The 22,521-nt window shown below is 37.4% G+C and overlaps 2 protein-coding genes across 2 annotated transcripts; both read right to left on the reverse strand.

Annotated features, from left to right (window-relative positions):
• Positions 1 to 6,172: 6,172 nt before the first annotated feature.
• On the reverse strand, positions 6,173 to 9,011 carry LOC149394931 (xyloglucan endotransglucosylase protein 7-like). Its single transcript, XM_089614796.1, has 3 exons — positions 8,695 to 9,011; positions 8,422 to 8,615; positions 6,173 to 6,739 (listed from the first exon to the last, which is right to left on the reverse strand). Exons 1-3 carry the CDS (start codon positions 8,980 to 8,982, stop codon positions 6,322 to 6,324), a joined length of 900 nt encoding a protein of 299 aa, XP_089470922.1. The 5' UTR covers positions 8,983 to 9,011; the 3' UTR covers positions 6,173 to 6,321.
• Positions 9,012 to 10,434: 1,423 nt separating this feature from the next.
• On the reverse strand, positions 10,435 to 14,336 carry LOC149394932 (pre-mRNA-splicing factor SLU7-A-like). Its single transcript, XM_089614795.1, has 10 exons — positions 14,039 to 14,336; positions 13,444 to 13,607; positions 13,216 to 13,328; positions 12,491 to 12,904; positions 12,262 to 12,397; positions 11,868 to 12,167; positions 11,513 to 11,729; positions 11,315 to 11,418; positions 11,131 to 11,199; positions 10,435 to 11,020 (listed from the first exon to the last, which is right to left on the reverse strand). Exons 1-10 carry the CDS (start codon positions 14,052 to 14,054, stop codon positions 10,943 to 10,945), a joined length of 1,611 nt encoding a protein of 536 aa, XP_089470921.1. The 5' UTR covers positions 14,055 to 14,336; the 3' UTR covers positions 10,435 to 10,942.
• Between the last annotated feature and the right edge of the window lie 8,185 nt (positions 14,337 to 22,521).

Consider the following 22,521-nt stretch of genomic DNA (forward strand, 5'->3'; position numbering starts at 1 on the left):
CATGTGTATATCATCTGAGACGCAAAGGTTTGTACGTCTATTTGACCATTATAAAGAAGAGGTTTTGAAGAGCGTAGACGCGACAACACTGTTGAATACAAGATGGTCAAGTTATTTTAATTTGAACATTTTCAAGTGAAATTAAATATAGTGTATAATTATTTTATATAAAATTTACTAAAGGTCGTTTGACCATATTATCGAAGTCATGTCAAACTGATTGGAAAAATTTTAATTTCATTAAAAGGAGTTTGTTTGAGCTTATTTTACCTATATATAGCAAAATTTGATATTATACGAGCGAACTTTAATTTTCTTAGAATATATTCTCTATCTCATTTTATTCAGATTATTAAAATTTCACCTTAATTGTCATTATTTTGAAGCATATCAAAAGAAGAAGAAACAAACGAATGAAGTTTGTAAATTTTATCCTGTTTGTTCTCACATAAATATATTTTTAACGCACAAACATTACATTACATTTGTGATGTAGAGCGATATAAAAACGAAAGGAAACGCAATAGGATTGCAAGCAGAGCTTGACTTTTCTTAATTCAATAATAATAATCCATTACACTGATAGAGAATAAAACTTATAGTCTGAGAAAAAAAGGAAATAAAATAAAGAGACAATAAACCAAAAATAGTTGCAGCAAATCATTCTAAACATGGAAATAGATTAACGAAAATAAATATGACAAATATTGCTCATTAAAGGAAATATACACCAGATCTGCAACTATCTCCAGAATTGGTGCACATGATCTTTAAAGCTATTTCCGGCTTTTACGGTCCCATGTCTCCATAAAGGAAAGTCCTATAAGCTCCGCATCATTCTCCCCTGGGTCGAGAAAATTCGTCCCCGAATTTTGTGCCATGTCGTCCTCCGAGTTGTCGCCGGTGTAAGGAATGAGATGCTTCACGTTAAAAACGTCGGCCGTTCGAATGTGGGAAGGAAGCTTGAGGCGGTACGCATTAGCATTAATCTTCTCGACAATTTCCACGGGGCCGATCGTCTTCGCCTTGAGCTTGTTATACTCGTGTGCCGGAATACGTTCCTTGGTTAGGACTGCCCAAACAAAGTCACCAACGTCAAACTCAACGTGTCGTCGTTTCTTATCTGCAGCGAGCTTGTATTGGGCTGTAGCGATTTCCAGATTTGCCACTGTAGCTTGGTGGGTGTGTTGGAGCTGTTCGATGAAGGCTGATGCGTCGCCGTGAATGCGCGTGTGATCGGGAACTGGGGCGAGATTGAGCGGTCCACGCGGAACGACACCGTAGACAACGTGAAATGGACTAAAACCCGTACTGCGATTCATGGCATGGTTGTGAGCGAATTCGGCTTGACTAAGCTTCAAATCCCACGTTTTAACCGCTTCACCAACGAGGCACCGAAGGAGATTGCCGAGTGATCGGTTAACAACCTCGGTTTGGCCGTCGGTCTGGGGATGATATGCACTACTGAAGTCGAGGCGGGTGTCGACGAGTCGCCAAAGTGTGCGCCAAAAGTGGCTGAGAAATCGTGTGTCGCGGTCCGAGACTATTGAAGACGGTAGTCCATGAAGACGGTACACTTCCCGGAAGAAAAGAGACGCGACGTTAACCGCATCTGTTGTCTTGCGACACGGGATGAAATGTGCCATTTTCGAGAACCGGTCAACGATTACAAAAATAGAATCATGGCCACGCTGAGTACGGGGAAGGCCAAGAACAAAATCCATGCTAAGATCGACCCACGGTTGAGTCGGTATTGGGAGAGGCATGTAAAGACCCGCGTTAGTGGATTTGTCCTTTGCGAGATGACACGTACGACACCGAGCGACGAAGTGTGCGACATCTTTCCGCAAAGACGGCCAAAAATAATTGTCTGCGACAAGCTGTTGAGTACGATCGCGCCCAACGTGACCCTCATTGTGTAGATCGCGAATAATCTTGAGACGAAGACTACCCTCTGGAATGCAAAGTTGTGTATTGTGGAAGAGAAAACCCTCCGACCAAGAGAATTCTCCGTGTTCTCCCGCATTGAGTCGCTGGATCACAGTGGAGAAAAATGGGTCTCCGGCGTAGAGCTCGGTCATCACGTCGAAGCCGGGAACTTCCACTCGCAGCTCGGTAAGAAAGGCGTGACGGCGACTCAGTGCGTCGGCCACGCGATTCAAAACTCCCGCCTTATGCTTTATAGAAAACGTAAACTGTTGGAGAAATGAAATCCAAGAAGCATGGCGAGATGATACCTTCTCTTGTATCCCAAGATGTTTTAACGCGTCGTGATCGGTGTAGAGCACGAATTCCTTATGAAAGAGGTAATGTCGCCAATGATGAATGGCGCGCACAATCGCATAAAATTCTACGTCATAAGTGTTGTAACGGGACTTCGGACCGGTGAGTTTTTCGCTAAAATATGCGACTGGACGATTGCCTTGGCTAAGTACGGCGCCAATACCGACCTTGGACGCGTCACAGTGGAGGAGAAAGGGCTGCCCAAAATCCGGAAGGACAAGAACCGGTGCACTCGTGAGCAGTGCTTTAATTCGGTCGAACGATTCTGCTGCTTGAGGTGACCAATGAAAATGGCCTGATTTCATGCACTCGGTGATCGGAGCCTTGACGGAGCTGAAGTGTGGGATAAATCGACGGTAAAAAGATGCTAAACCGTGAAAGCTCCGTACCTCGGTGATGGTGCGCGGTTGTGGCCACGAAGAGACTGCTTCGACTTTGGATTCGTCCACACTTAACCCATCAGCGGTGATGACGTAGCCCAAAAAGGTGACACGGTCGGTGAGAAAAACACACTTTCCGATGGCAGCATAGAAAGAGTGACTGCAAAAAATATCGAGAACTTCGCGAAGGTGTTGTAAATGAACCTCGGCGTTAGCGCTATAAATTAAAACATCATCAAAATAGACGACGACAAATTTACCGATCAAAGGCCGCAATGCTTGGTTCATTACTCGCATGAAAGTGCTCGGCGCGTTAGAAAGTCCGAACGGCATGACAAGCCACTCGTATAAACCTTCGCGGGTCTTGAACGCAGTCTTCCATTCGTCGCTGGGTCGGATGCGAATTTGGTGGTATCCGCTCTACAAGTCCAACTTGCTAAAAACACGAGCGCCACCCAATTGGTCAAGGAGATCATCGAGTCGTGGAATAGGAAAATGGTAACGAACCGTAATCTTATTAATTGCCCGGCTATCGACGCACATGCGCTATGTGCCATCCTTTTTTGGCGTGAGCAAGGCAGGAACCGCGCACGGGCTTAGACTCTCGCGAATGTGCCCTTTGTGAAGAAGCTCTTCCACTTGTCGGCGAAGCTCCTCATGTTCCGACGGGCTCATGCGGTAGTGTGCTCGATTAGGCAAGGGCGCGTCGGGAATGAAGTCAATCCGGTGCTGAATGTCTCGGAGTGGAGGAAGCTCGGATGGAAGCTCTTGTGGAAACACGGCACGGAACTCGTCAAGCAATGGCTGTACGATCGCAGGAACCGGAGGAGTATCGGAAATAGATTTGCCGAGCAGCGCATAGACGACGCCCGACTCGGTCATCTCCGCCTCAAATTCGGACCGAGAGAGCAATGACATGGTCGGTCGACGAGCGGTGACTTTCGCCGGGTTGGACGGTAGAAGCACGATCTTTTTTCCTCTGAAGTAAAAGTTATACGTGTTGGCCAGCCCATCGTGGATTGAGTGTCGATCGAATTTCCAAGGACGGCCCAAAAGTAGATGGCACGCATCCATTGCAACAACGTCACACATCACCTCATCACAGTACGTTGCGCCGATCGAGAATTTCACCAAAGCTCGTTGGGAGACGCTAACATCGGTGCCGGTTTGAAGCCACGACAATTTATACGGTTTGGGGTGTTGTTCCGCCACGAGACCCAACTTCTTGATAACTTCTTCGGCAACGACATTCTCGCAACTACCCGAATCGATCACAAAGCGGCATACCCTGTCACCGATTGTACAAGAAGACTGAAAGATGTTGTTGCGTAGCCAAGCATCGTCGCGGACCGGGGGAGCGAGAAAATTCTGGCAAATAACAAGTGCATGACCAACATCGCCCGCTAATTCTTCGACATCTTCGGGCTCGTCGGCATCGTCGTCGTAGATAGGGTCGCCAAAGAGTTCGTGTGCTTCCTCGGCGAGTAAGCCACGACGCGGATTTCGTGGACAATTATTTCGACGGTGGCCCGGTTCGCCACAACCGAAGCAACGAAGACCACCATCAACAGCCGCGGGAGGGGCTGGGTTCGTGCCAGGGAGGGCCTGGACAGGTGTAATCTGAGCCCGCGGGACAGTGGTAGGGGCTGTTCGGATCTGTTACGTAGTCGTCGGGGCCGCGTTGTAGGGGCGGCGAGATTGTTGCTTCTCAATGGCGAGGGCGCGTTGATGCGCCTCAGAAACAGTGATGGGATCGAACATGTTTAACACGTCTTGTATCTGGACACGTAGGCCTCCGATGTAGGGGGACACCGTTTGATCCACTGTCTCGGCGATGTCGTTTCGAGCCAAAAGCATAAAAAAAATCGGTAGAATAATCTGTGACAGACCTCGTGCCTTGGCGAAGATTTTGGAGGCTTTGATAAAGCGTGCAGGCGTAATTGTACGGCAAAAACGCAGATCGCATATGCTTCTTCATCTTCTCCCACGTAGCAATCTTCTGTTTTCCGGATCTAGCACGCTGCGTTTTGATTTGCGTCCACCATGCGGCCGCGCGGCCACGGAAACACGTCGCGACGAGAGACGCTCGTCGGTTCTCGGGGACCCCTTTGAAGTCAAGAACTTCGTCGACCGCTGTAAGCCAGTCGAGAAATTCATCGGCGTTGACATTGCCGTGAAACTCCGGGATCTCCATCTTGAACGCCGATTCCCATCGCATATCGCCATCCACACCTTCAGCGCGCGCACGAACCGGGGGCGGAGCAGCAAGATCGGGCGCGAACGGGTTATCGTCGTCATAGTCGGAACCGTCCAATGGGGCCGGTGGTGCTGCGGGTCACTGTTGCAGAAGCGCATCGACGGAGCGGGTGAGGGCCTCCAATTGTTGACGGAATCCGGCGAATTCTTCACGTCTATAAACGTCATCTAGATCAGCATCACGATCGGGAATTCCTCCACGTCGGCCTCGGCGCGCCATGGCGATGGTGGGGGTGATCGGAAAGGCTCTGATACCAACTGATGTAGAGCAATATAAAAACGAAAGGAAACGCAATAGGATTGCAAGCAGAGCTTGACTTTTCTTAATTCAATAATAATAATCCATTACACTGATAGAGAATAAAACTTATAGTCCGAGAAAAAAAGGAAATAAAATAAAGAGGCAATAAACCAAAAAATAGTTGCAGCAAATCATTCTAAACATGGAAATAGATTAACGAAAATAAATATGACAAATATTGCTCATTAAAGGAAATATACACCAGATCTGCAACTATCTCCAGAATTGGTGCACATGATCTTTAAAGCTATTTCCGGCTTTTACGGTCCCATGTCTCCATAAAGGAAAGTCCTATAAGCTCCGCATCAATTTGTATTTTATTTGTTTGTGGTAAAAAAAAATGATTTCGCTCTTAACCTAAGTGTTTCGCATTTTTTGTGATAAAACTTAAGCGTCTTGCTTTAAAGTTCTAATTTGTTAAGTACTTCAAACTTCATAAAATTAAGATAGATAGTCAAAGAACACACGGCTGCAAGCATCAGCCTCTAACGTCACTCTTTACAACATTCATTTACAATGGCGAGGTAAGTTTGATAGAGATCAAATAGAGAAGTGAGAAAAACATATAGAGAACAAAAAAAAAAAAAAAGAAATTGAACTTGATGAGATGAAAAGTCCAAAGGAAAAAGAGGGACTATTTAGACATTAAAACCTTATGCATGGGGTCCATCAACCTTATGTGTCAACGCAAGATCATGAAAATTTGTGCTGATCACTTTGCGTTTAATATTATTTCAGAGTCAAAATTTTCAACCCAATTCCATCATACTTTCAATGCCGGTAAAGTTTATTTTTTTTTTCAAGTACCATGTTATTTTTATTATATTAATAATAAATTCAATTGTTTTAATCTTTTTAACTAAAGCTTGGTGCACAAATAGATGTTGATGTTGCTTTCAGCACCGATCTCAAAACAAAAAGCTGCACGAAACGACAAACAGTATTGACTAACAACATAGACATGAACACGTCGTCACCACTGAATTATATGATAACCCATACAAAAAATCGGAGAAAATAACAGGGAATTGCATGCATGAGTGGTACGTAAAATGTTCTTTTTTCATTAAAAAAAAAAAGAGGAAACAAAAAAAGTTCTCATTAAGATTGAGAGGTAGTGACATTGCACTCGATAGGTAGCCCCAGAGGAAACCTCTTGGTGTCCGTACAGTAATCATAAACCATGTACTTCTTTCGGACCCAAAAAAGCCTCTTCTGGCCCGTCAGATCGAGGTCTTCAGAGAGCCAATGATACCGATCTTCCTGGCTAGGGCTACCACCGATGTTACAAGTGGAAGCTCCGTTGGACCAGACACAAGCGTCGTCGGCTTCGAAGTTGACGAAAGTGGCCGTGAACGGGGCTTCGGTCCAGTCGGTCTTCACAAGCCCGCCTCTCGTGGCCCAATCGTCGGCGTTCCAAATGCTCGAGTACACTCTCATTGCCTGCTCTCTTGGGAAGGGGATGCCCAAAGGCTCTAAATTCTTGAACTGCCTTATTGGCTTCCCATCAACAGAAAATCTAAAAGAAAATACATAAAGTAAGATATAATGATCCATTCATTCTATGCCCGTGGATCAGTTAGTGTATTATAGTATATATATATATATATATATATATATATATATATATATATATATATATATATATATATATATATTTTGTTCTTTCTTGATATAATCACCGCATTATTTCAATTTTACATAAATAAAAATTCCGAGTTAAAAGATCGCAATATACAAAATTTCATATATAAAACGTTGTATAAGAAAATATTTAGATATCTTCAAATAGCTCCTAGAAAAAATTACATAACTAGCATAAAATGTGCGTTACTTTTTATATCTCACTCATGTTTTCAAAATATTTTGGCAGTAACTGTTTCTCTTTTTTTTCGAACAAAAATATCATTGTGTTCCAAATCTTGTCAGTAGTTATTAAAATATGATCAACAACTATGAAAATATGGTTAACATTTATTAAAATCTGGTTAACATTTATTAAAATCTAGTTCAAAATATTGGTATATTGAAATCAGTTATTGAAATATGGTTAAGTGGTATTGGAATCTGATAAACAGTTATTGAAATCTAATTAGCAGTTATATATTAAAGGCGAAATGGACACTTTAAAATTAAAATAATTGTTTTAAAAACTTAAAAGTTCAACGGCTAATATAGAAGAAAAAAATTACGGACAGGCTATTTCCACTAGCACATATGCATCAAATGTCCAAATTCGACCCCTAGCAACATTTGTAAAAATAGCTTTTAATAGCCGTTTTTCGTAATTTTTTCAATATTAGCTGCTGAAACTTTTATTTTCATAAATAATCGTTTTAATTTTTGAAGTGCCCATGTTTTCCTGAATAATTGTTAACTAGATTTCAATAACTTTTGACCAGATTTCAATAATTGTTAATCTGATTTCAATAATTATTAACAAAATTTCAATAACTGTTAACCAGATTTCAATAAATGTTGATCAGATTTCAATAAATGTTAATTAGATTTCAATAATTGTTTACCAGATATGAAACATAAGGATATTTTTTTCGGAGAAAAGGGAAACGGTTACTGACGAAATGTTTTGAAAACATGAGTGAGATATGAAAAAATGACGGATATTTTAGGCTTGTTATGTAATTTTTTTCAAGTAGAAGCAATCTTGTGCGGAAAGATTGAACCTAAATCAAGATTATATTTGACCCATAAATCTATAGGTGATTTACCATTTGTAGTTCATGAAGGACCAACATGCATGGAGAAAAAAAAAATTACAAGATCTAAAAATCTAGTTATATTCAAGGTTTAAAACTAGTCGAAAATCTCGGTGATTTTCTTTTATTTTCGTTTATTTTGGAGGGATATCAACTTTATTATTTCATTTTTTTTTAAATATCCTTAAAACCGACAAAATTTTAAGGAAATCTGTTTTGTTTTTATTATATAATAACATAATATAAAGTCAAATATCGGTGAATAATTTTGAAACCTCCCGGTAATTCTTCAAATCGACGTTATAAATTTTACGTTGGTATTTTCATCACCCGCAAGCATTTCGATAAATAGAGTCATCAATCAACGACATATTAAACCTCATTTATATTAACATATTCAATTATACAAAATTAAAAAAAATATATCAGATCTAGATATCCAATTCAAACAGCAAACATAATAAAATTGGTTAAGTATGCTTACACGACGTGACCGGGGTTCCAGAGAATCGAATAGGTGTGGAATTTGATAGTGGGATCAAACCAAAGATAGAACTGTTGCTCTCTATTTCCTTGTCCTCGCGTGTACACATTGGTGTGGACTATATATGGCTCGCCACTCGAATTCCCCAAGAACTCAAAATCCAATTCGTCCCATGTTGATCCTTGTGACCTCAACTGTTAATACAAATACTCTAAACATGTCATGCAAAAAATTCATCATTATACAATATTATATAATAAGAAAGTTACGTACGTAGAAAGTGGTAACAGTGCCAGCAGAATTTCCAGGCACGAGCTTGAGTTTGACGTCAAACTTCCCATAGAGAAACTCGTTCTTGGACTGAAAGCCAGACCCAGAAGCTTGGTCGAGAGAGAGAGTGAGAAGTTTTCCATTGTTGAGTATGTTTCCACGTCCATTTCCCCACGTAATCTCAACGTCGTCGTAAAAGATATTATAGCCTAAAACCACGTCAACGCTACTGAATAAGCCACTCAACGTGAGAAAAATATACCACGTAAGCATTTCTGCCGAGGCACCCATTGATTAATAAATCTCGTTCTTATTATTACTTCGTTAGATGGCTTGTCGAACAAAATAGCTATTTATATGAGTGGTTTGTATATTTTGAGTGTTTTTAAGAATATTCTCATAAGGTGGTGGTTGTGGGACAACTGTGGAGCACAAGCCTAAAGTGACATTTTTAGTGGGGTGTTTATTCCCATAATCGTAAGTGTCCGAATATATTACACTCAGTTCTTACTAGGATGCATGGCAATAGTAATATTTTAGTTAGATTTGCGGAAAATTTTGTTTTATTCAAATATCATAAGGACCTTAGTATTTCTTTGTGTACTTGTCAATAGCACGATTAATATGTTAAACGTAGAAAGTACGTCTATATGCTTATAACAAAATAATTACGACAGCATATAATATACAAGTTCAATTCAACTTTCGGAATAAAATATATTTATAAGCTTTGTGGTGGATAGCCAATAAACCACGAGTGCACAGTCGGCACATAGGACGCTTTAGGTGGGGTTGGTGTCTTTTTTAATATTTTGTATAGTTTTAAATTACAGCCTCAATTCAAAACCCCCATTTTTTTGTGGACTGAATCGGTGATTATTGGATAGTTTGCGTTTAAGCATATTATTTAGAGAACATTAAGTGGAAAAAAATTAACAATTTTAAGGTGTAATATTTTTTAAGTATGGACTTACTCAATTTTTTTTTTAAATTGCATTTTTTCAATAGTAAATAATTATTTTCCTTATAAATTAAATTGTAAATAGTAGATAAAGTTAAATAAAACCCAAAACAATAAACAAATTAAAAACAATTGTAACCATAAAAAAATAAGTTTACTTCAGAAAACTATTTTCGTAATAACTACTTTGAGCACGCTATTTTCCGATAAAGTGAAGAAAAAAAAAACAGCAATAAAAAAACATTTATCACTAGTATTTGTGTGAATACCTATGAGCATAACTGGATTACCAACACCGACCTTAAAATTAAGATTGTACAAATCAGGGTTTCATACTATGTGTTATACATTATCATGTTATCATTTTTTAATCACCAAAACTACTATCCCATCTTCTCTATGTTAGTTTAGGGTGAGGGAAATTTGTCTGAAAATAAACTTAGTAGGAAAATATGTATAAAAATGAACAACTTAACAACGAATTCTTATTTATTTTTTCCATCTTATTTCCAAGTTCCGAATATACCCCAAGTGCTAGCAAAAATAACTTTGCTGCATTTGCGGATAGTATTTCACGTTATCCACGTTTTAACGCTACGTAGGACAACCTTGGTTCGAATGAACCCGTACAGGTTAATTGCACTGCTCTCGTGTCTACCAAAAGGAAAAAAAATAGAAAAAAAATAAAAAAAAATTATAGAAATAACTATTCAAACTTTTTTTTCACTCGAATATAGTAATCAAAGAGTTCATGTAACATATTGCCTTATTTACAATTTTACAATTTTGATTTTCCATTTAGCTAATCTTTAATAATTTTTTGATAAATAATCATAACCAAATATTTACATGCGTAAACTGAAATACCTTATCAAAACATTGACTATTTAGCTAAATCTTTCAAAACGTTAGCTATTTAGCTAACTCTTTCAAAACATTGACTATTTACCTAAAATTTACAAAATGTTGACTAATTAGAGATTCCTCTAATTTTAGTCGGCTAGTTTGCCAATTATTTGATAATATAAAGAATACAAACTGACACCATCCGGACTGCTTTCCTTATATCTCTTTTTTTTTTCTTGCCTAACGAACTCCCAAGGCGAAACCCATCATCCCTCTCTTGCTTTGGCACCAAGTAACGGGAAATCGAGATTTTCAAACGCATACATATTCACATGATGCTACGCAACAATATAGTTGATCAAAATGGTTCATTCGGTCGCACATAGGTAAGAACGAGAACAAGTTTGGTGAGGAAACCATTCATTGGCTCAGCTCGCGTTGAACTTAGTTAAGGAAGTCTTTCATTGGATCGTCATGATGAACTCTCATCATTCTGTAAGCCTCCATGTCTTCTGCTGTAACCTGGAAAATACCACAAAATACATGGATTAATGTTTTTCGACATAACAGCATGTCATGAAATTAAGTTTCGAATCACATGAGCAAAGATTAAAAAAAAAAAAAAAAAATACTTCATCGTTCCATTTGACGTTGTATTTCCTCTTCCGATCGTCCTTCTCCTCTCTCTTTCTTTCGTCCTCCTGCCAAAACCGAAATTTCTTGATCAGAAATTTAAGCCTTTTCTTAGTTCTTTTTTTTTTTTAAATTATAGACGACCGAGTTGTATCACGAGTTGATAAAATAAGATTAACGAACCTTTTTCAGAGATTTGGCCAGTCTGTTTTCGTCCAAGACTAAATCCTCTGGGATATCAGTTCCCCAAGTTGCAAACTTTTTGTCCACAACTGGCAAAGCTAAATCTGTCGGATTTCATAATTCAATAAACAAAGTTATAGTCACGATTTATACATGAAACAGAAGTTTGTGATAATTTCTGATGACGATGGGGTTTACCTTCAGTAGCTTCTTTCCGAGCAATATTAGCCTTCATGAGATCGGATACAGCCTCAGAGGCTTCAATCCCAGCAGAGCCTGTGCAATAGCTGTTTTGAATCACCTGCTTGCAACACTTGTAGCCCCATTGATGATCCTTCCACCACGAACCCCAAACGCTCGTGTGATTGTTGATATAAACATCTTCTTCGTACTTGCTCTTCGGAAGAGCCATCTCCTGCGTATATGAAAAGAGTAGGCTTGTAAGAACCAATATATTCACAGACAAACCATTCGATGTATCACACTTAAAATGGAACAAATTTTTTAAGTTGATAATTGAAATCCTTTAGGCAAAAAAACAAAAAACTTTTACCTGTCCTTTGATGACCCTGCCGGCACGATCATACTCGACTTCTCTATCGCTCTGCCCGAGTAAAAGTTCCCTGGGAATTTCTTCTTCGGTAGCTGCATTACCATATTTCTCCAAAATGGTGTCCTTTGTATGAGACTTGAGTTTATCCTTGATGACTGTAAAGTTCTTGTAGAGCAACTCGGCTTGTGACGGAGCTGCTTGCATGTGAATGTCCTGTCCCTTGTCAAACGCTTCCCAAGCATGTATGTTCATCTGATTGAACTCCAAAGCTTGACCACTGTTTCTATACTGATTGTCGCCCTATAAAATTGAAGCGATTGGTCAGAGACGTGAACCCAATACATTCAACAACAACAACAGAATGATGGATTTTTTTAGAAGTTTGATTACTCACTTCATAGAACTTTTCATTTGGATCAGCGTCGGGAAGTGGATCCTCACGCATGGACCGTGTTTTAGGATCATAGTGGGCAGAGTTGACATCGAGATTAAGAAGATATTTTGCTGTGTCTTCACGGATACGTAAATTCCTAAAAGTGTAAAAACAAACACTTAGCAACTGCAAAAGATTTGAGGCAAGCAAAATCCATGCGAATTTGGAAAAAAAAAAACCCAATCATTACCTGACTGTTCCTGTGCTCCCGCCACCTGTTGTGCGAACTCGCTTCTCGACCTTAGCGAAATCCATTTGTTTACTCTCATCTACCTTAGCTTCATCGACCCTCAAATCATCCTCGTCGTCATCTTCTTTAGCATCGCCTTCCTCGCCAGTTTCGGTGCTGTTTTTTCCTTCCAATTTCTTCAACTGCTGTTCTTTCACGTATCGCTTTCGAGCCTCGTCCCGAGCTTCGTATCGCTCAATGACAAGGGCATAGGTCGCCGAATCATATCCGTTCCATCGGTCCCGTTTTCCATCATAGTCTAGCTCAAACGTCTCTACTTTTTCATCGGGTGCAATATGTTTGTTTGTCCACTTTGCCCCCGATTTGCGGGGTCTATCCATACACGCCTTTGCAGTGTGTGTCATGGCACCACAGCTGCAGATAAGTAAGCACCGGATTTAATCTTTATTCTTTCCTCTAAACAATATTAAAATAGCATTCATGGGTAACACGCAGCTTGAAAAAATAAAGTATACCATAACCTATTAGTTCATTTTACCAGCATGTTTAATGTCGAAATAAATAAAAAAACTAAACCATCTAAATCGAAAGCTGGAAATTCTTAAAAAAAATCTTGATCCCAGGCAAGTCCCACATCTCAAGTTTAAACACGTGATGGACTTACCAGGGATAAATCTAACAGATGTAAATCAATCTTGAGAGAGAGAGAGAGAGAGTAAACTTACTTTTCACATGCACCTTTCCTGTATTTATCCGCCTGAAAAATCTTGGCACCTCTGTCATACCACGACTTCGTGTAATTCGGGTCTGACTTCCAATTCCTTTGATGTTTCAAACTCTAAACACCCAAACCATAAACAAAAATTACATACAACGTCAAAAACTTACGCGACACTGATACGTTACGACGACTATATAAACCACGCTAAACCGAAAAAAACAAAATGACTCACAGGTTTCTCGGCATTAAGATACCAAGGCGCGGATGACATATATTGGGGAATATGAGGATTGATCTCTCTCCCATCCTCATCCACCTCAGCCGGTGCAAGCCCAGCTTTACGTGCTTCTTCCAATTCAATCTGTTTTCTGTGGTCTTCCCTGGACTTAAACGCCACTGCAATACCAAGAAATAAACATCAATTTTCATTGTAATATCACAGAACAAACTCCAGAGTCTTTTAAAATACCATAAATAAAATTGAAGAATTGGGCTTTGATTCAACATCTGGATTGATAAACATTGGATACACTCACTTTCTAGATATGTTACGTATTAGAGCAAAACATTCCAAGGAGAAACATCAGCACGGCTAAGAAAATTAAAGATAGATTCTTTAAATCAGAGTTTTTTTTTTTTTTGTGAGCGTTGAACATTTTCTTAAGGGAGTTTCAACCTCCGACGATTCCACTACCGCCATAAAACTAAAAATCAATTGAATTTGATTCTTCATAAGAGGGGAAAACGAAAAACTTAAAATTTTGTTTTAATTAGAAAGAAAAAAGGAGTCGCGTTTGTATGGGAAAATTTCAGAGAGAAGTTCGAACCTGAAGAAGTCGCCATGGCTTGGTACTTGAGAAATCAGCGGGGTGTATAATTAGCGAATCTGCCTTTTTCACTCTATCGTTTGGGCTCTCTGCGTCCAAGTTTTTTTTTTTTTTTTTTTTTTTTTGCTTTTCTTTTCTATTTACGTATTTGTATTGTAACCTTTGTTTCTCTTGCAAATATATATCTGGAAAATTCCACACTCTCGCCGCCTTCGGCTGAGGCGGTTCCGTTCTTCTAATGGGGTATGTAACAAGAGCTGAGTTAAGTAGCCGCCAAGATACTGAAATCGTTTATAAATTTATGAATATATATGTCAGAAATTATTGGTAAATATGTAGATATATTATAATTGGTAATTTGTCTATAAAGCCAAAATTACTATATCACTATCCATCAAGACTTATTTTTCTATTTAACTTAAAAAGCCAAAATTATAAATTCATCCTTTATATGTCAAGACATTTACAATAAATACCTAACATCAAAATTAACCTGATTAATTGACAAAAATTACAATTGATGCAATTGAAAAGAGAAATTTCATTATTGTCAAAAAAATTAATTAAATATCAAGATTAGAGCTCACTTTTTAAAATATCTAAAAAATAGATTTTTTGATCAAAAATAGACGAAAATACCCTTTTGATTAATTTTTTAAAATTTGTCTCTACCTCTCTCTCTCTCTCTCTCTCTCTCAACCCAAAAAAATTTCTCGACTTATACGATTCCATACGATATTGTATGACGGAACACGACTTGATACGATGACGTACAATGGAATCTCTTCGAATCTCAGTGGTGGTGGAGGCCCAAAATCCCGAGCTCTCAAAACGACAAAAGATGAGTTTTCAATGATTTTCTTGTTAAATCTCATTGGATATAGTTAGAATAGTGATTAGGAGTTAGTATTTATAAGATTTATGTTGATTTGGGCTAATTTGAGTCGGATTTAGAAAGTTAGGGCATGTTTGGTAGTTCACTCAAACTGTTTTTTTTTCTGTTTTTGTGTTCATATAGTTGTAGTATAAAAAAAATTTGCAGTTGTTTTCAAATAACTGTTTGGTAAGGATTTCAGTTTTTTTTTTTATTCATTTTTTTGTAATTGTAGTGTAATAATTCACATAAGAATTAGGCGTCGACCGGTATATGACAATTTGAAGTTCATTTACAACGTGCCTTTCCCAGGTCATATCATATACGGCGGGACCGGTATCTTTAAGACGTTAGAAAGAGATTTGACGATCTTAAGATCGAAGATCGAATTGTCGGGACTCTGTTCGAGCTGTTTTTTTCGGAGACCGAACTCAATTTCTCTCTGATGCTCGTACACACTCTTCTACAAGATCGAGGCAACGACACGTGGAGAGATACAATTTGGATTAGGCGATAGACGAGTGAGATTTGGACGCCTCGTATACTCCCTAATCTGTGGGTTGAGTTATGAAGATGGTCTGTCCAAGAACTACAAGACCAGCGCACAAGCAAGAGGTTGATCATCGAGCATCTGAACAGAGTGGCTGGTTGCAAGTTAAGTGCATTGGTAACGGCGTTCAACATTTGTCAGAATCCGGATGATGCTTCAAGCTCGGTCTCCGCGTATTTGTGTTAGGCTATCTACTAGGGCAGCCGACCAATAAAGTGCTTAAAGAGAAGTGGCAAAAATTTCTGCTTATCGTTGAAGACCTCCCGTTCTTCTTCAAGATGTCTTAGAGAAATATCAGCTGGTCCGAGTTAATTTCCAGCCTCTCGGTCAACTTGAAGCACTATCATGAGCGTTGTTGAAGAAGTTGAAGGAAAAGCCGGATGTGGCTCAAAAAGAGGCCGAGTACACGTTGATGAGTAATTTGCATACCCTTCATTACTGGGCATACGAGGCTATCCCAGAGATTGGGATGAGATTCGGTTTAAGCCCCGGTATTCGAGTGCCCATGATGCATTCATGGTCCAATAACATTTTCATTATTGGCAAAGACATTGAGGCCGTGTTGAATAAAAAACGGTAATTTATTTGAACTTTAAAAATATTAATCTCAGTAACTTTGAAATATGAATAAATTTTTTGGTTTTGTAGTTGGTCATTCTTCAGATGCAGAGACGTCCACGAGCAACCGAGAAAGAATTTTTCACTTTGCTCGAGACGTAAACGAGCAAATGTCTATATTTGATAGACGTCGAAGGGAGATGACGCGACGGAGCCACGTACTATTGATGAAGAAATCGACCCAGTAGCGTCTGTCGCGAAGGAGGCCGATGTCCTCGGATTTGATAAAGATTCGGACGAAGAACATGTTTCAGACACTTCGCGTCTTCCTCGTCCAAGAGCTTCTCGTCCCAAAGCGGCCGCTCACCCTGAAGCTTATTCTCGTCCTAAGTATCCCCCTCCCGGAGTGACCGCTCATCCCGAAGATCCCGAGCTGTTTGTAAAAACGCATGAAATACTGGAGAACTAAGGAAATCTAAGGGGATGGTCTTACACGCCTTGAATACGAACAACTGTAGAATAGAGAGAATTAGGCGGGACCAGGTATAAATATATTTAATAGAAATTTAATTTTTTTAGTCGTTCTTAGTCATTACTTTCTTAATAAATATATTTTGTGAATTTTACTTCCAGATTCGCATGTGGGAGAGGCTCAATGTCGTCTTCACGGATGTTATGGGCTTACCTGGGGGTGAGGTACCCACTACCCAAGCTGAAGGGGAGCAACGTCGTCGACGGTCCTCCTCCTCCTCATTCTCATTCTCATGAGTGAACAATGCATGAAGTTAGTTATGGGTTTTCATAGAAGTTTGTTTAAGATCGATCTGACCTAAAGAGTTAATACTTTCCGAACTTAGGTACAATGATTAATGAGCAGAAAGCATTTCTTATACTTCTAGTCGAAAAGTATTGATTAAGACCATTAAAGAACAATACCACATATAAGAACCATGACAACTTTATTTAGAATGACTGGATCAAGACAATAACTACATATATGACTCTGAAACCAATTGAATCAAAGGAATAGAATAAAAAAAAGGAGTACATGAATGAATAACTTATACCATGAATCTATGAGTTAGTGTTTTCCGAACATACAAAAAACAACTCTCTTTAATAGAAATAACTATGTCTGATGATTGGATATTCTTCATGTCATTTTATTAGTATTTTGTCTTGACCAACATTAGAGACTGGAATTCATCAAGGTTCGGGTTCTTTCTTACATCAACATACATTAAAGATATACATAATGCATTAAAGTTACCATATTCTGAATTCAACGGTTTCAATAAGGTCCCGATACTAGTTCGTCTTGAACCAAATCTAGAACTACCATCAACAATTTGTGTAGCCATAAATCCTATTTTATATTCATTGAGATCTGTTGACTTTGTATACCATTTGGTTGTAAATAAATTATCTAAGCATAGACCATTTTGGTCTTGAAATTATCTAAAAATGGAAACAGTTACATTAGTTGTCATCTTGAACGACCTTCGACTAAGCCGCCATCTTCGTCTGCAAAGTCGTCTTCTTCTCAGAAGCGATCTTATTCTCATAAGCAGTGTTCAACTAAGCCGCTAGTTTCTTCTCCGAAGCCGTCTTCGAGTCCTCTTCGTTCAAGAGACGTTTCGGACAACCAACTTCCGCTTACAAAACCACCTAAGAAGAAATGCGGAGAGCCACAAAAAGCTCTGACACATAAAGAGCGGCAACAACGATAGAAAATGATGCATCCAGACACATTCACTGATCCGACGAACTCGAAGTACTCCAAAAAACGGCTCTATGCGTTCAAGCCTTTGAAGGAAGAAAATGATATGGAGTTAAATCCCTTTGTGAAGTGGATGCAGACGTCAAAATATCAAGACAGCTTCATGGCTTCGGTTCGACTCAAGACTCGCGACGCTCCTCCTGCTTTCTTCACCGTGTTGTTGGAGTGCACGAGATGGCTACAGGATTCGGTAAGTTGAATGAATACTCATATGTTATAATACACATTCTCTTTTATGTTAAAGTAAATTAATATGTTTGTTATTTCGTACACGTTCGCAGCATATTGACGACATTCTATGCATGCTTCGGACTCGTCACTATCGTACCATATATCGTACAACACCATACACCATCAAGAATTTTGTTTAAATTTCATCGTACAAAAAAGTTAATTCTCATCCTAACCTATCGTATACAATCGTACAAAAATGTTAAAACTCAAATTTTTCGCTATGTACTTCAGATCTGAAGGCATTTATCCCTACATTCTATCTTATTCAATAAAAATTTATTTAAAATGACTAAGTAAGTAATCTTAACTATGATGATTCCACGGAATCCACTTAAGTAGAGATGATTTAAGAGATAAAGAGAAGATTGAAGAGTTAAAATGAAAATGGTTTAAGAGGGGAGAGTTTATATGGTCAGAAGGGTATTCTTGTTTATTTTTTTTTTTATCTAAAAGTCCATTTTGGGATATTTTTAAAAACTGAGGTCTAATCTTGATATTTAATTAATTTTTAGGTCCAATTAAGGAAATTTCTCAACTCAAAATCAACGGTTCAAGAAAAAATAAGACAATTTTAAATATACTTTTATGAATGGGAAGTAGTGTATACATTGACATCTATTATCATATTTAAGACCACAATCTTTATTCTATTTTAAATATATAAAAAATACTTATTAAAACCTTAATTTTCTATCCCTTAAAAAAAAGACACATGTTTTTTGCAGCCGCTCCCCTCTTGGGATTCAAATGTCGCGCCTGGTCTGACTAGCTGTGTGGCCCCGAGAGCAACGAAATCATTCATCACGCTTGTCCTTCTCTCTACACTTCTCTCCTATTTCTCCGGTCTGTTCCTCGTTTTTTTGGCGACCACTCTCCACTCGCCACATAGTCATTGATTCTGATAGGATCTCAGAGATGGTGGTGACCGTTTGTTACGGAGTTGGCCAGAGAACGCTCGTCGTCCTCGCCTATCCTTCGCCAAATTTGACGAAAGAGGTATGGGTATGTGACTTGGCGTTTTTGGATATTAAAATGGTGCTTTCTAGATGCGAGACAGGCTGGAGGGTTTTCTTTATTTTTGTTAGTGTGTTTTTGATGTTTTGTCCTGCATCATTTTATTTTTCAATTCAGAAATATTTGGTTTGTTTTTGTTTGGAGACGGAATAGTCCCATCCACCTTCGTGGTATGGACATACTGTTTGATTCCCGTCTATGCATTCTGAAGAATAATTTTCTTCATGATCAACGTCGTGCTCTCCCTCTCACATCCTCACTCATTTTCGTGCTCCTTCTCTGCCGTGCGTCGCTTCTCTCCACCGTGCGTCGCGTTTCTCCCTGGGGCTACTTTCCTTCCCTTGACCTCTCTCTCTCTCTCTCTCTCTCTCTCTCTCTCTCTCTCTCTCTCTCTCTCTCTCTCTCTCTCTCTCGGATAGTATTCGTATTCATCTCCGTCGTGCTCGTCTCCAAAAAAGCTCGTGCCTGCAATATTTTGGGTAAGTTTTTTGTTATTGTAATTTGTTATTTATTAGTATTATTTTCTTTAATTGATTGTTTGAAATTTCTAATTGCATTTAATTGGTTTTTTGGTCGTACCTTCTATATTTCGTGCTTTCAAAATATCCTCGCCCTCGCCCCACTTTGGCCGTTACTCTCCTAGCTCATGCCCACCTTCATCGTGCCTTCAACACTCCGGGTAAGCCTTTTTTTTTTTTTTTGGTTAGGTTGATTTGGTAAATTGATAGGTTATAGTTTAAAAGGTTTAGAATTGATTATGAAATTGTGTATAATTATAGTTGTGAAACTATGGTTAGGTTGTTAGATAGTGTATGGTTGATTTGAAAAATTGATTGATTTTTTAATTTGGTTTGATAAAATTGTGAAATTGGTTTGATTAAATTTTGAATTTGGTTTGTGAAATAGTGTTTAATTGTGATTAGGTTATGAAGTTGTGATATTGTGTGTAATTCTGGTTAGATTATTGATAATTTATGGTTGAATTGGTAAATTGAGTTTATGTTTGAAATTATTGAGAATTGATTGGTTGTAATTGTGATTAGGTTCTTTATTTTTTGTGAGATTATGAAATTGTGCTTAAGTTATTGATAGTTTATGGTTGATTTGACGAGTTAATAGTTTATTGCCCAATTTATTGAGAATTTAGGTTTTAAAGTTGAATTTGAGATTGTGTTGGGAGAATTATTGATTTTGTTGTAAGATTGTTTATGGTATATTGTGATTTTTATTTTGTTATTGAAAATTTATAAAATTCTAATTGATTAGTTTATTATGATATTGTGAATTGATTATAATTGATAATGTGAAATTTTGGGAGACTTAGTGAAGTTTGAATGTTAAAGTTGATTTAATGTTGTGATATTTGAAAGTTATTAATATTGAATTTGAGATTATAGATTTAATTTTTAAATTTTTTTATAGATGGAGATTGAGATTTTCTTTTTTGGATATTATGGTCGAATTGTGTTTTATTTTGTTTAATATGTTAATAATGGTTCCTCGAAAAGATATATCCAAAAAGTAAAAAATTCAAAAGGGAATACCCATCAAAGTTCTAGAACGAGAAGCAAGTATCGTGTAAAAGAGGAATCAGAGGAGGAGGTTACCCCATATGTCAGAAAGATTTTTGTTAGCGAGAAGGCTAAACATTGCACGTTCACGTCCGGTCATCCTAGAACATGACCCGGACATATCTCGATATTACACCTTCATTGGTGAGCTCATCCACAACATCATCAAAGAGCATAAGTGGACTAAGTATTGCGCGATACCCGAGTATGAGAATATCGACCAATCCTTATATATATATATATATATATATATATATATATATATATATATATATATAGTACTTATACTTATATATATGTAAGTATTGGAGATATATATAATTTATTCAAAAGTAAAATAATTTGAAGTCAATACTTTTAATCTGAAAATATAAAAGACAGAATAGTTTACGTTTATATAAGAGGAAATGCCGGCGTAAATATCTAATATTTACATAAACATACACTTAAATACTTAATTTTTTTGGCAAAATTACTTAATGTTGAATTTCTGTTGCACCGTCAAATAAAGTCAATTAAGTTTGATGGAAATTTACTATTTTTTCTTAAAATTAATTAAGCATTAATAATATCATTTTTATAACCAAAAAATTAATTAAAAATGAAATTATTAATCCTTGATTAATTTTAATAAATAAATAATAAATCATTTTTAATTAATTTTAAAAAATCATAAATGCTTAATTATAATAAAAATTTATTTGTAATTAATTTGTTATTTTATTGATGTTTAATTAATTTTAAGAAATAAAGTATTAAATTCTATTTAATTTGAGGTTGTCACGTGTATTTCCGTCAAAGTTAACTGATTTTATTTAACGGTGCAACTGAAACCCTCTATTAAGTATTTTTTTCGCGAATAAAATATTTAAGTGTATGTTTATATCAAAGTTTGCCTTACCGTTACCATTACCGTAGCAGGACTTCAATTTTGGGGATAAACCGCTTATCGGAGGGGAAACTGAAGGGTATTCAGACAAAAAAGGGAAATTGGTTTCGGCAATAAATCGCTTACCGTATAGAAAACCGACAAAAATGTAGGATAGCGAGTGGTATTAAGACTAATATTTTGCCAAACTAAATATATTTTTCATAGTTCAAACTTCAAACTTTATAATTTATACAACGAATACGTGTATCAATTCATCATCACAAATCATCATATTCATCATCAAATCATCATATTCAACTCAAGAACATCATTTATCATCATTAAACATTAAAAGCATCATAAGTATCTCAAGAACATTCAATCAAAAACATCACAATCATCATCAAATCATCATCTACGACATCAAAAAACTCATATTCGGATTAAAAATCAACATTTTAATTCGGATTAAACCTAAAAATACATAGAAAACCATACAAAACAAACAATAAACTCATATTCATTGCTCAAACCCATGGATTAAGTAAAAAAATTATAAAAAAAAATGAAAAGAAAAACCCCAAAATTTGAAAAAACCCCGAAACTTACCTACCGAAAACCAATGAAAGTTGTAAAAAAAAAAGCTGCGACGAACGAAAACCATCGGAAAGCATCGGAAACCTCCGGAAAATGCCGATAAATTGGAACAAAAAAATGGTAACTAGCGAACCGGTATCGATCCTCTCTGATAAAGCGGTTTTCGACCGGTTTCACGTCTGTTTCCGCGGTAAGTCAATCATTGGTTTATATAAATATTAAGTATTTATACCCCTATTTCTTATTTATATAATCGGAAAATAGTTAGCTTCCAATTAGAGGAAAATAAAAATGAAATAGGTTTATCTTGTGTTTTGAGATAGTAAGCTATGAAATTCTCTATATTATGATTTCATTGTGAATGTTTAGTATGAAAATATATATTTTTTAGGAGGAGACTTTCTTAAATTGAAATTATGTACAAAACTGACATT

This window comes from Urtica dioica, chromosome 5 (assembly GCF_054948205.1).
Source record: "Urtica dioica subsp. dioica isolate 48M chromosome 5, U.dioica_male_clone48M_v1_H2, whole genome shotgun sequence".
Lineage (NCBI taxonomy): Eukaryota > Viridiplantae > Streptophyta > Magnoliopsida > Rosales > Urticaceae > Urtica > Urtica dioica.

Excerpts from the sequence above, each read along its gene's own strand:
- LOC149394931 (XM_089614796.1), bottom strand. The coding sequence starts at position 8,982 with ATGGGTGCCTCGGCAGAAATGCTTACGTGGTATATTTTTCTCACGTTG. Across the intron at positions 8,616-8,694 it reads GCACTGTTACCACTTTCTAC|TTGAGGTCACAAGGATCAAC; the intron begins GTACGTAACTTT and ends TTGTATTAACAG. Across the intron at positions 6,740-8,421 it reads TGGAACCCCGGTCACGTCGT|ATTTTCTGTTGATGGGAAGC; the intron begins GTAAGCATACTT and ends ATTTTCTTTTAG.
- LOC149394932 (XM_089614795.1), bottom strand. Across the intron at positions 12,168-12,261 it reads CAAATGAAAAGTTCTATGAA|GGCGACAATCAGTATAGAAA; the intron begins GTGAGTAATCAA and ends TCAATTTTATAG. Across the intron at positions 11,200-11,314 it reads TGGCCAAATCTCTGAAAAAG|GAGGACGAAAGAAAGAGAGA; the intron begins GTTCGTTAATCT and ends CGGTTTTGGCAG.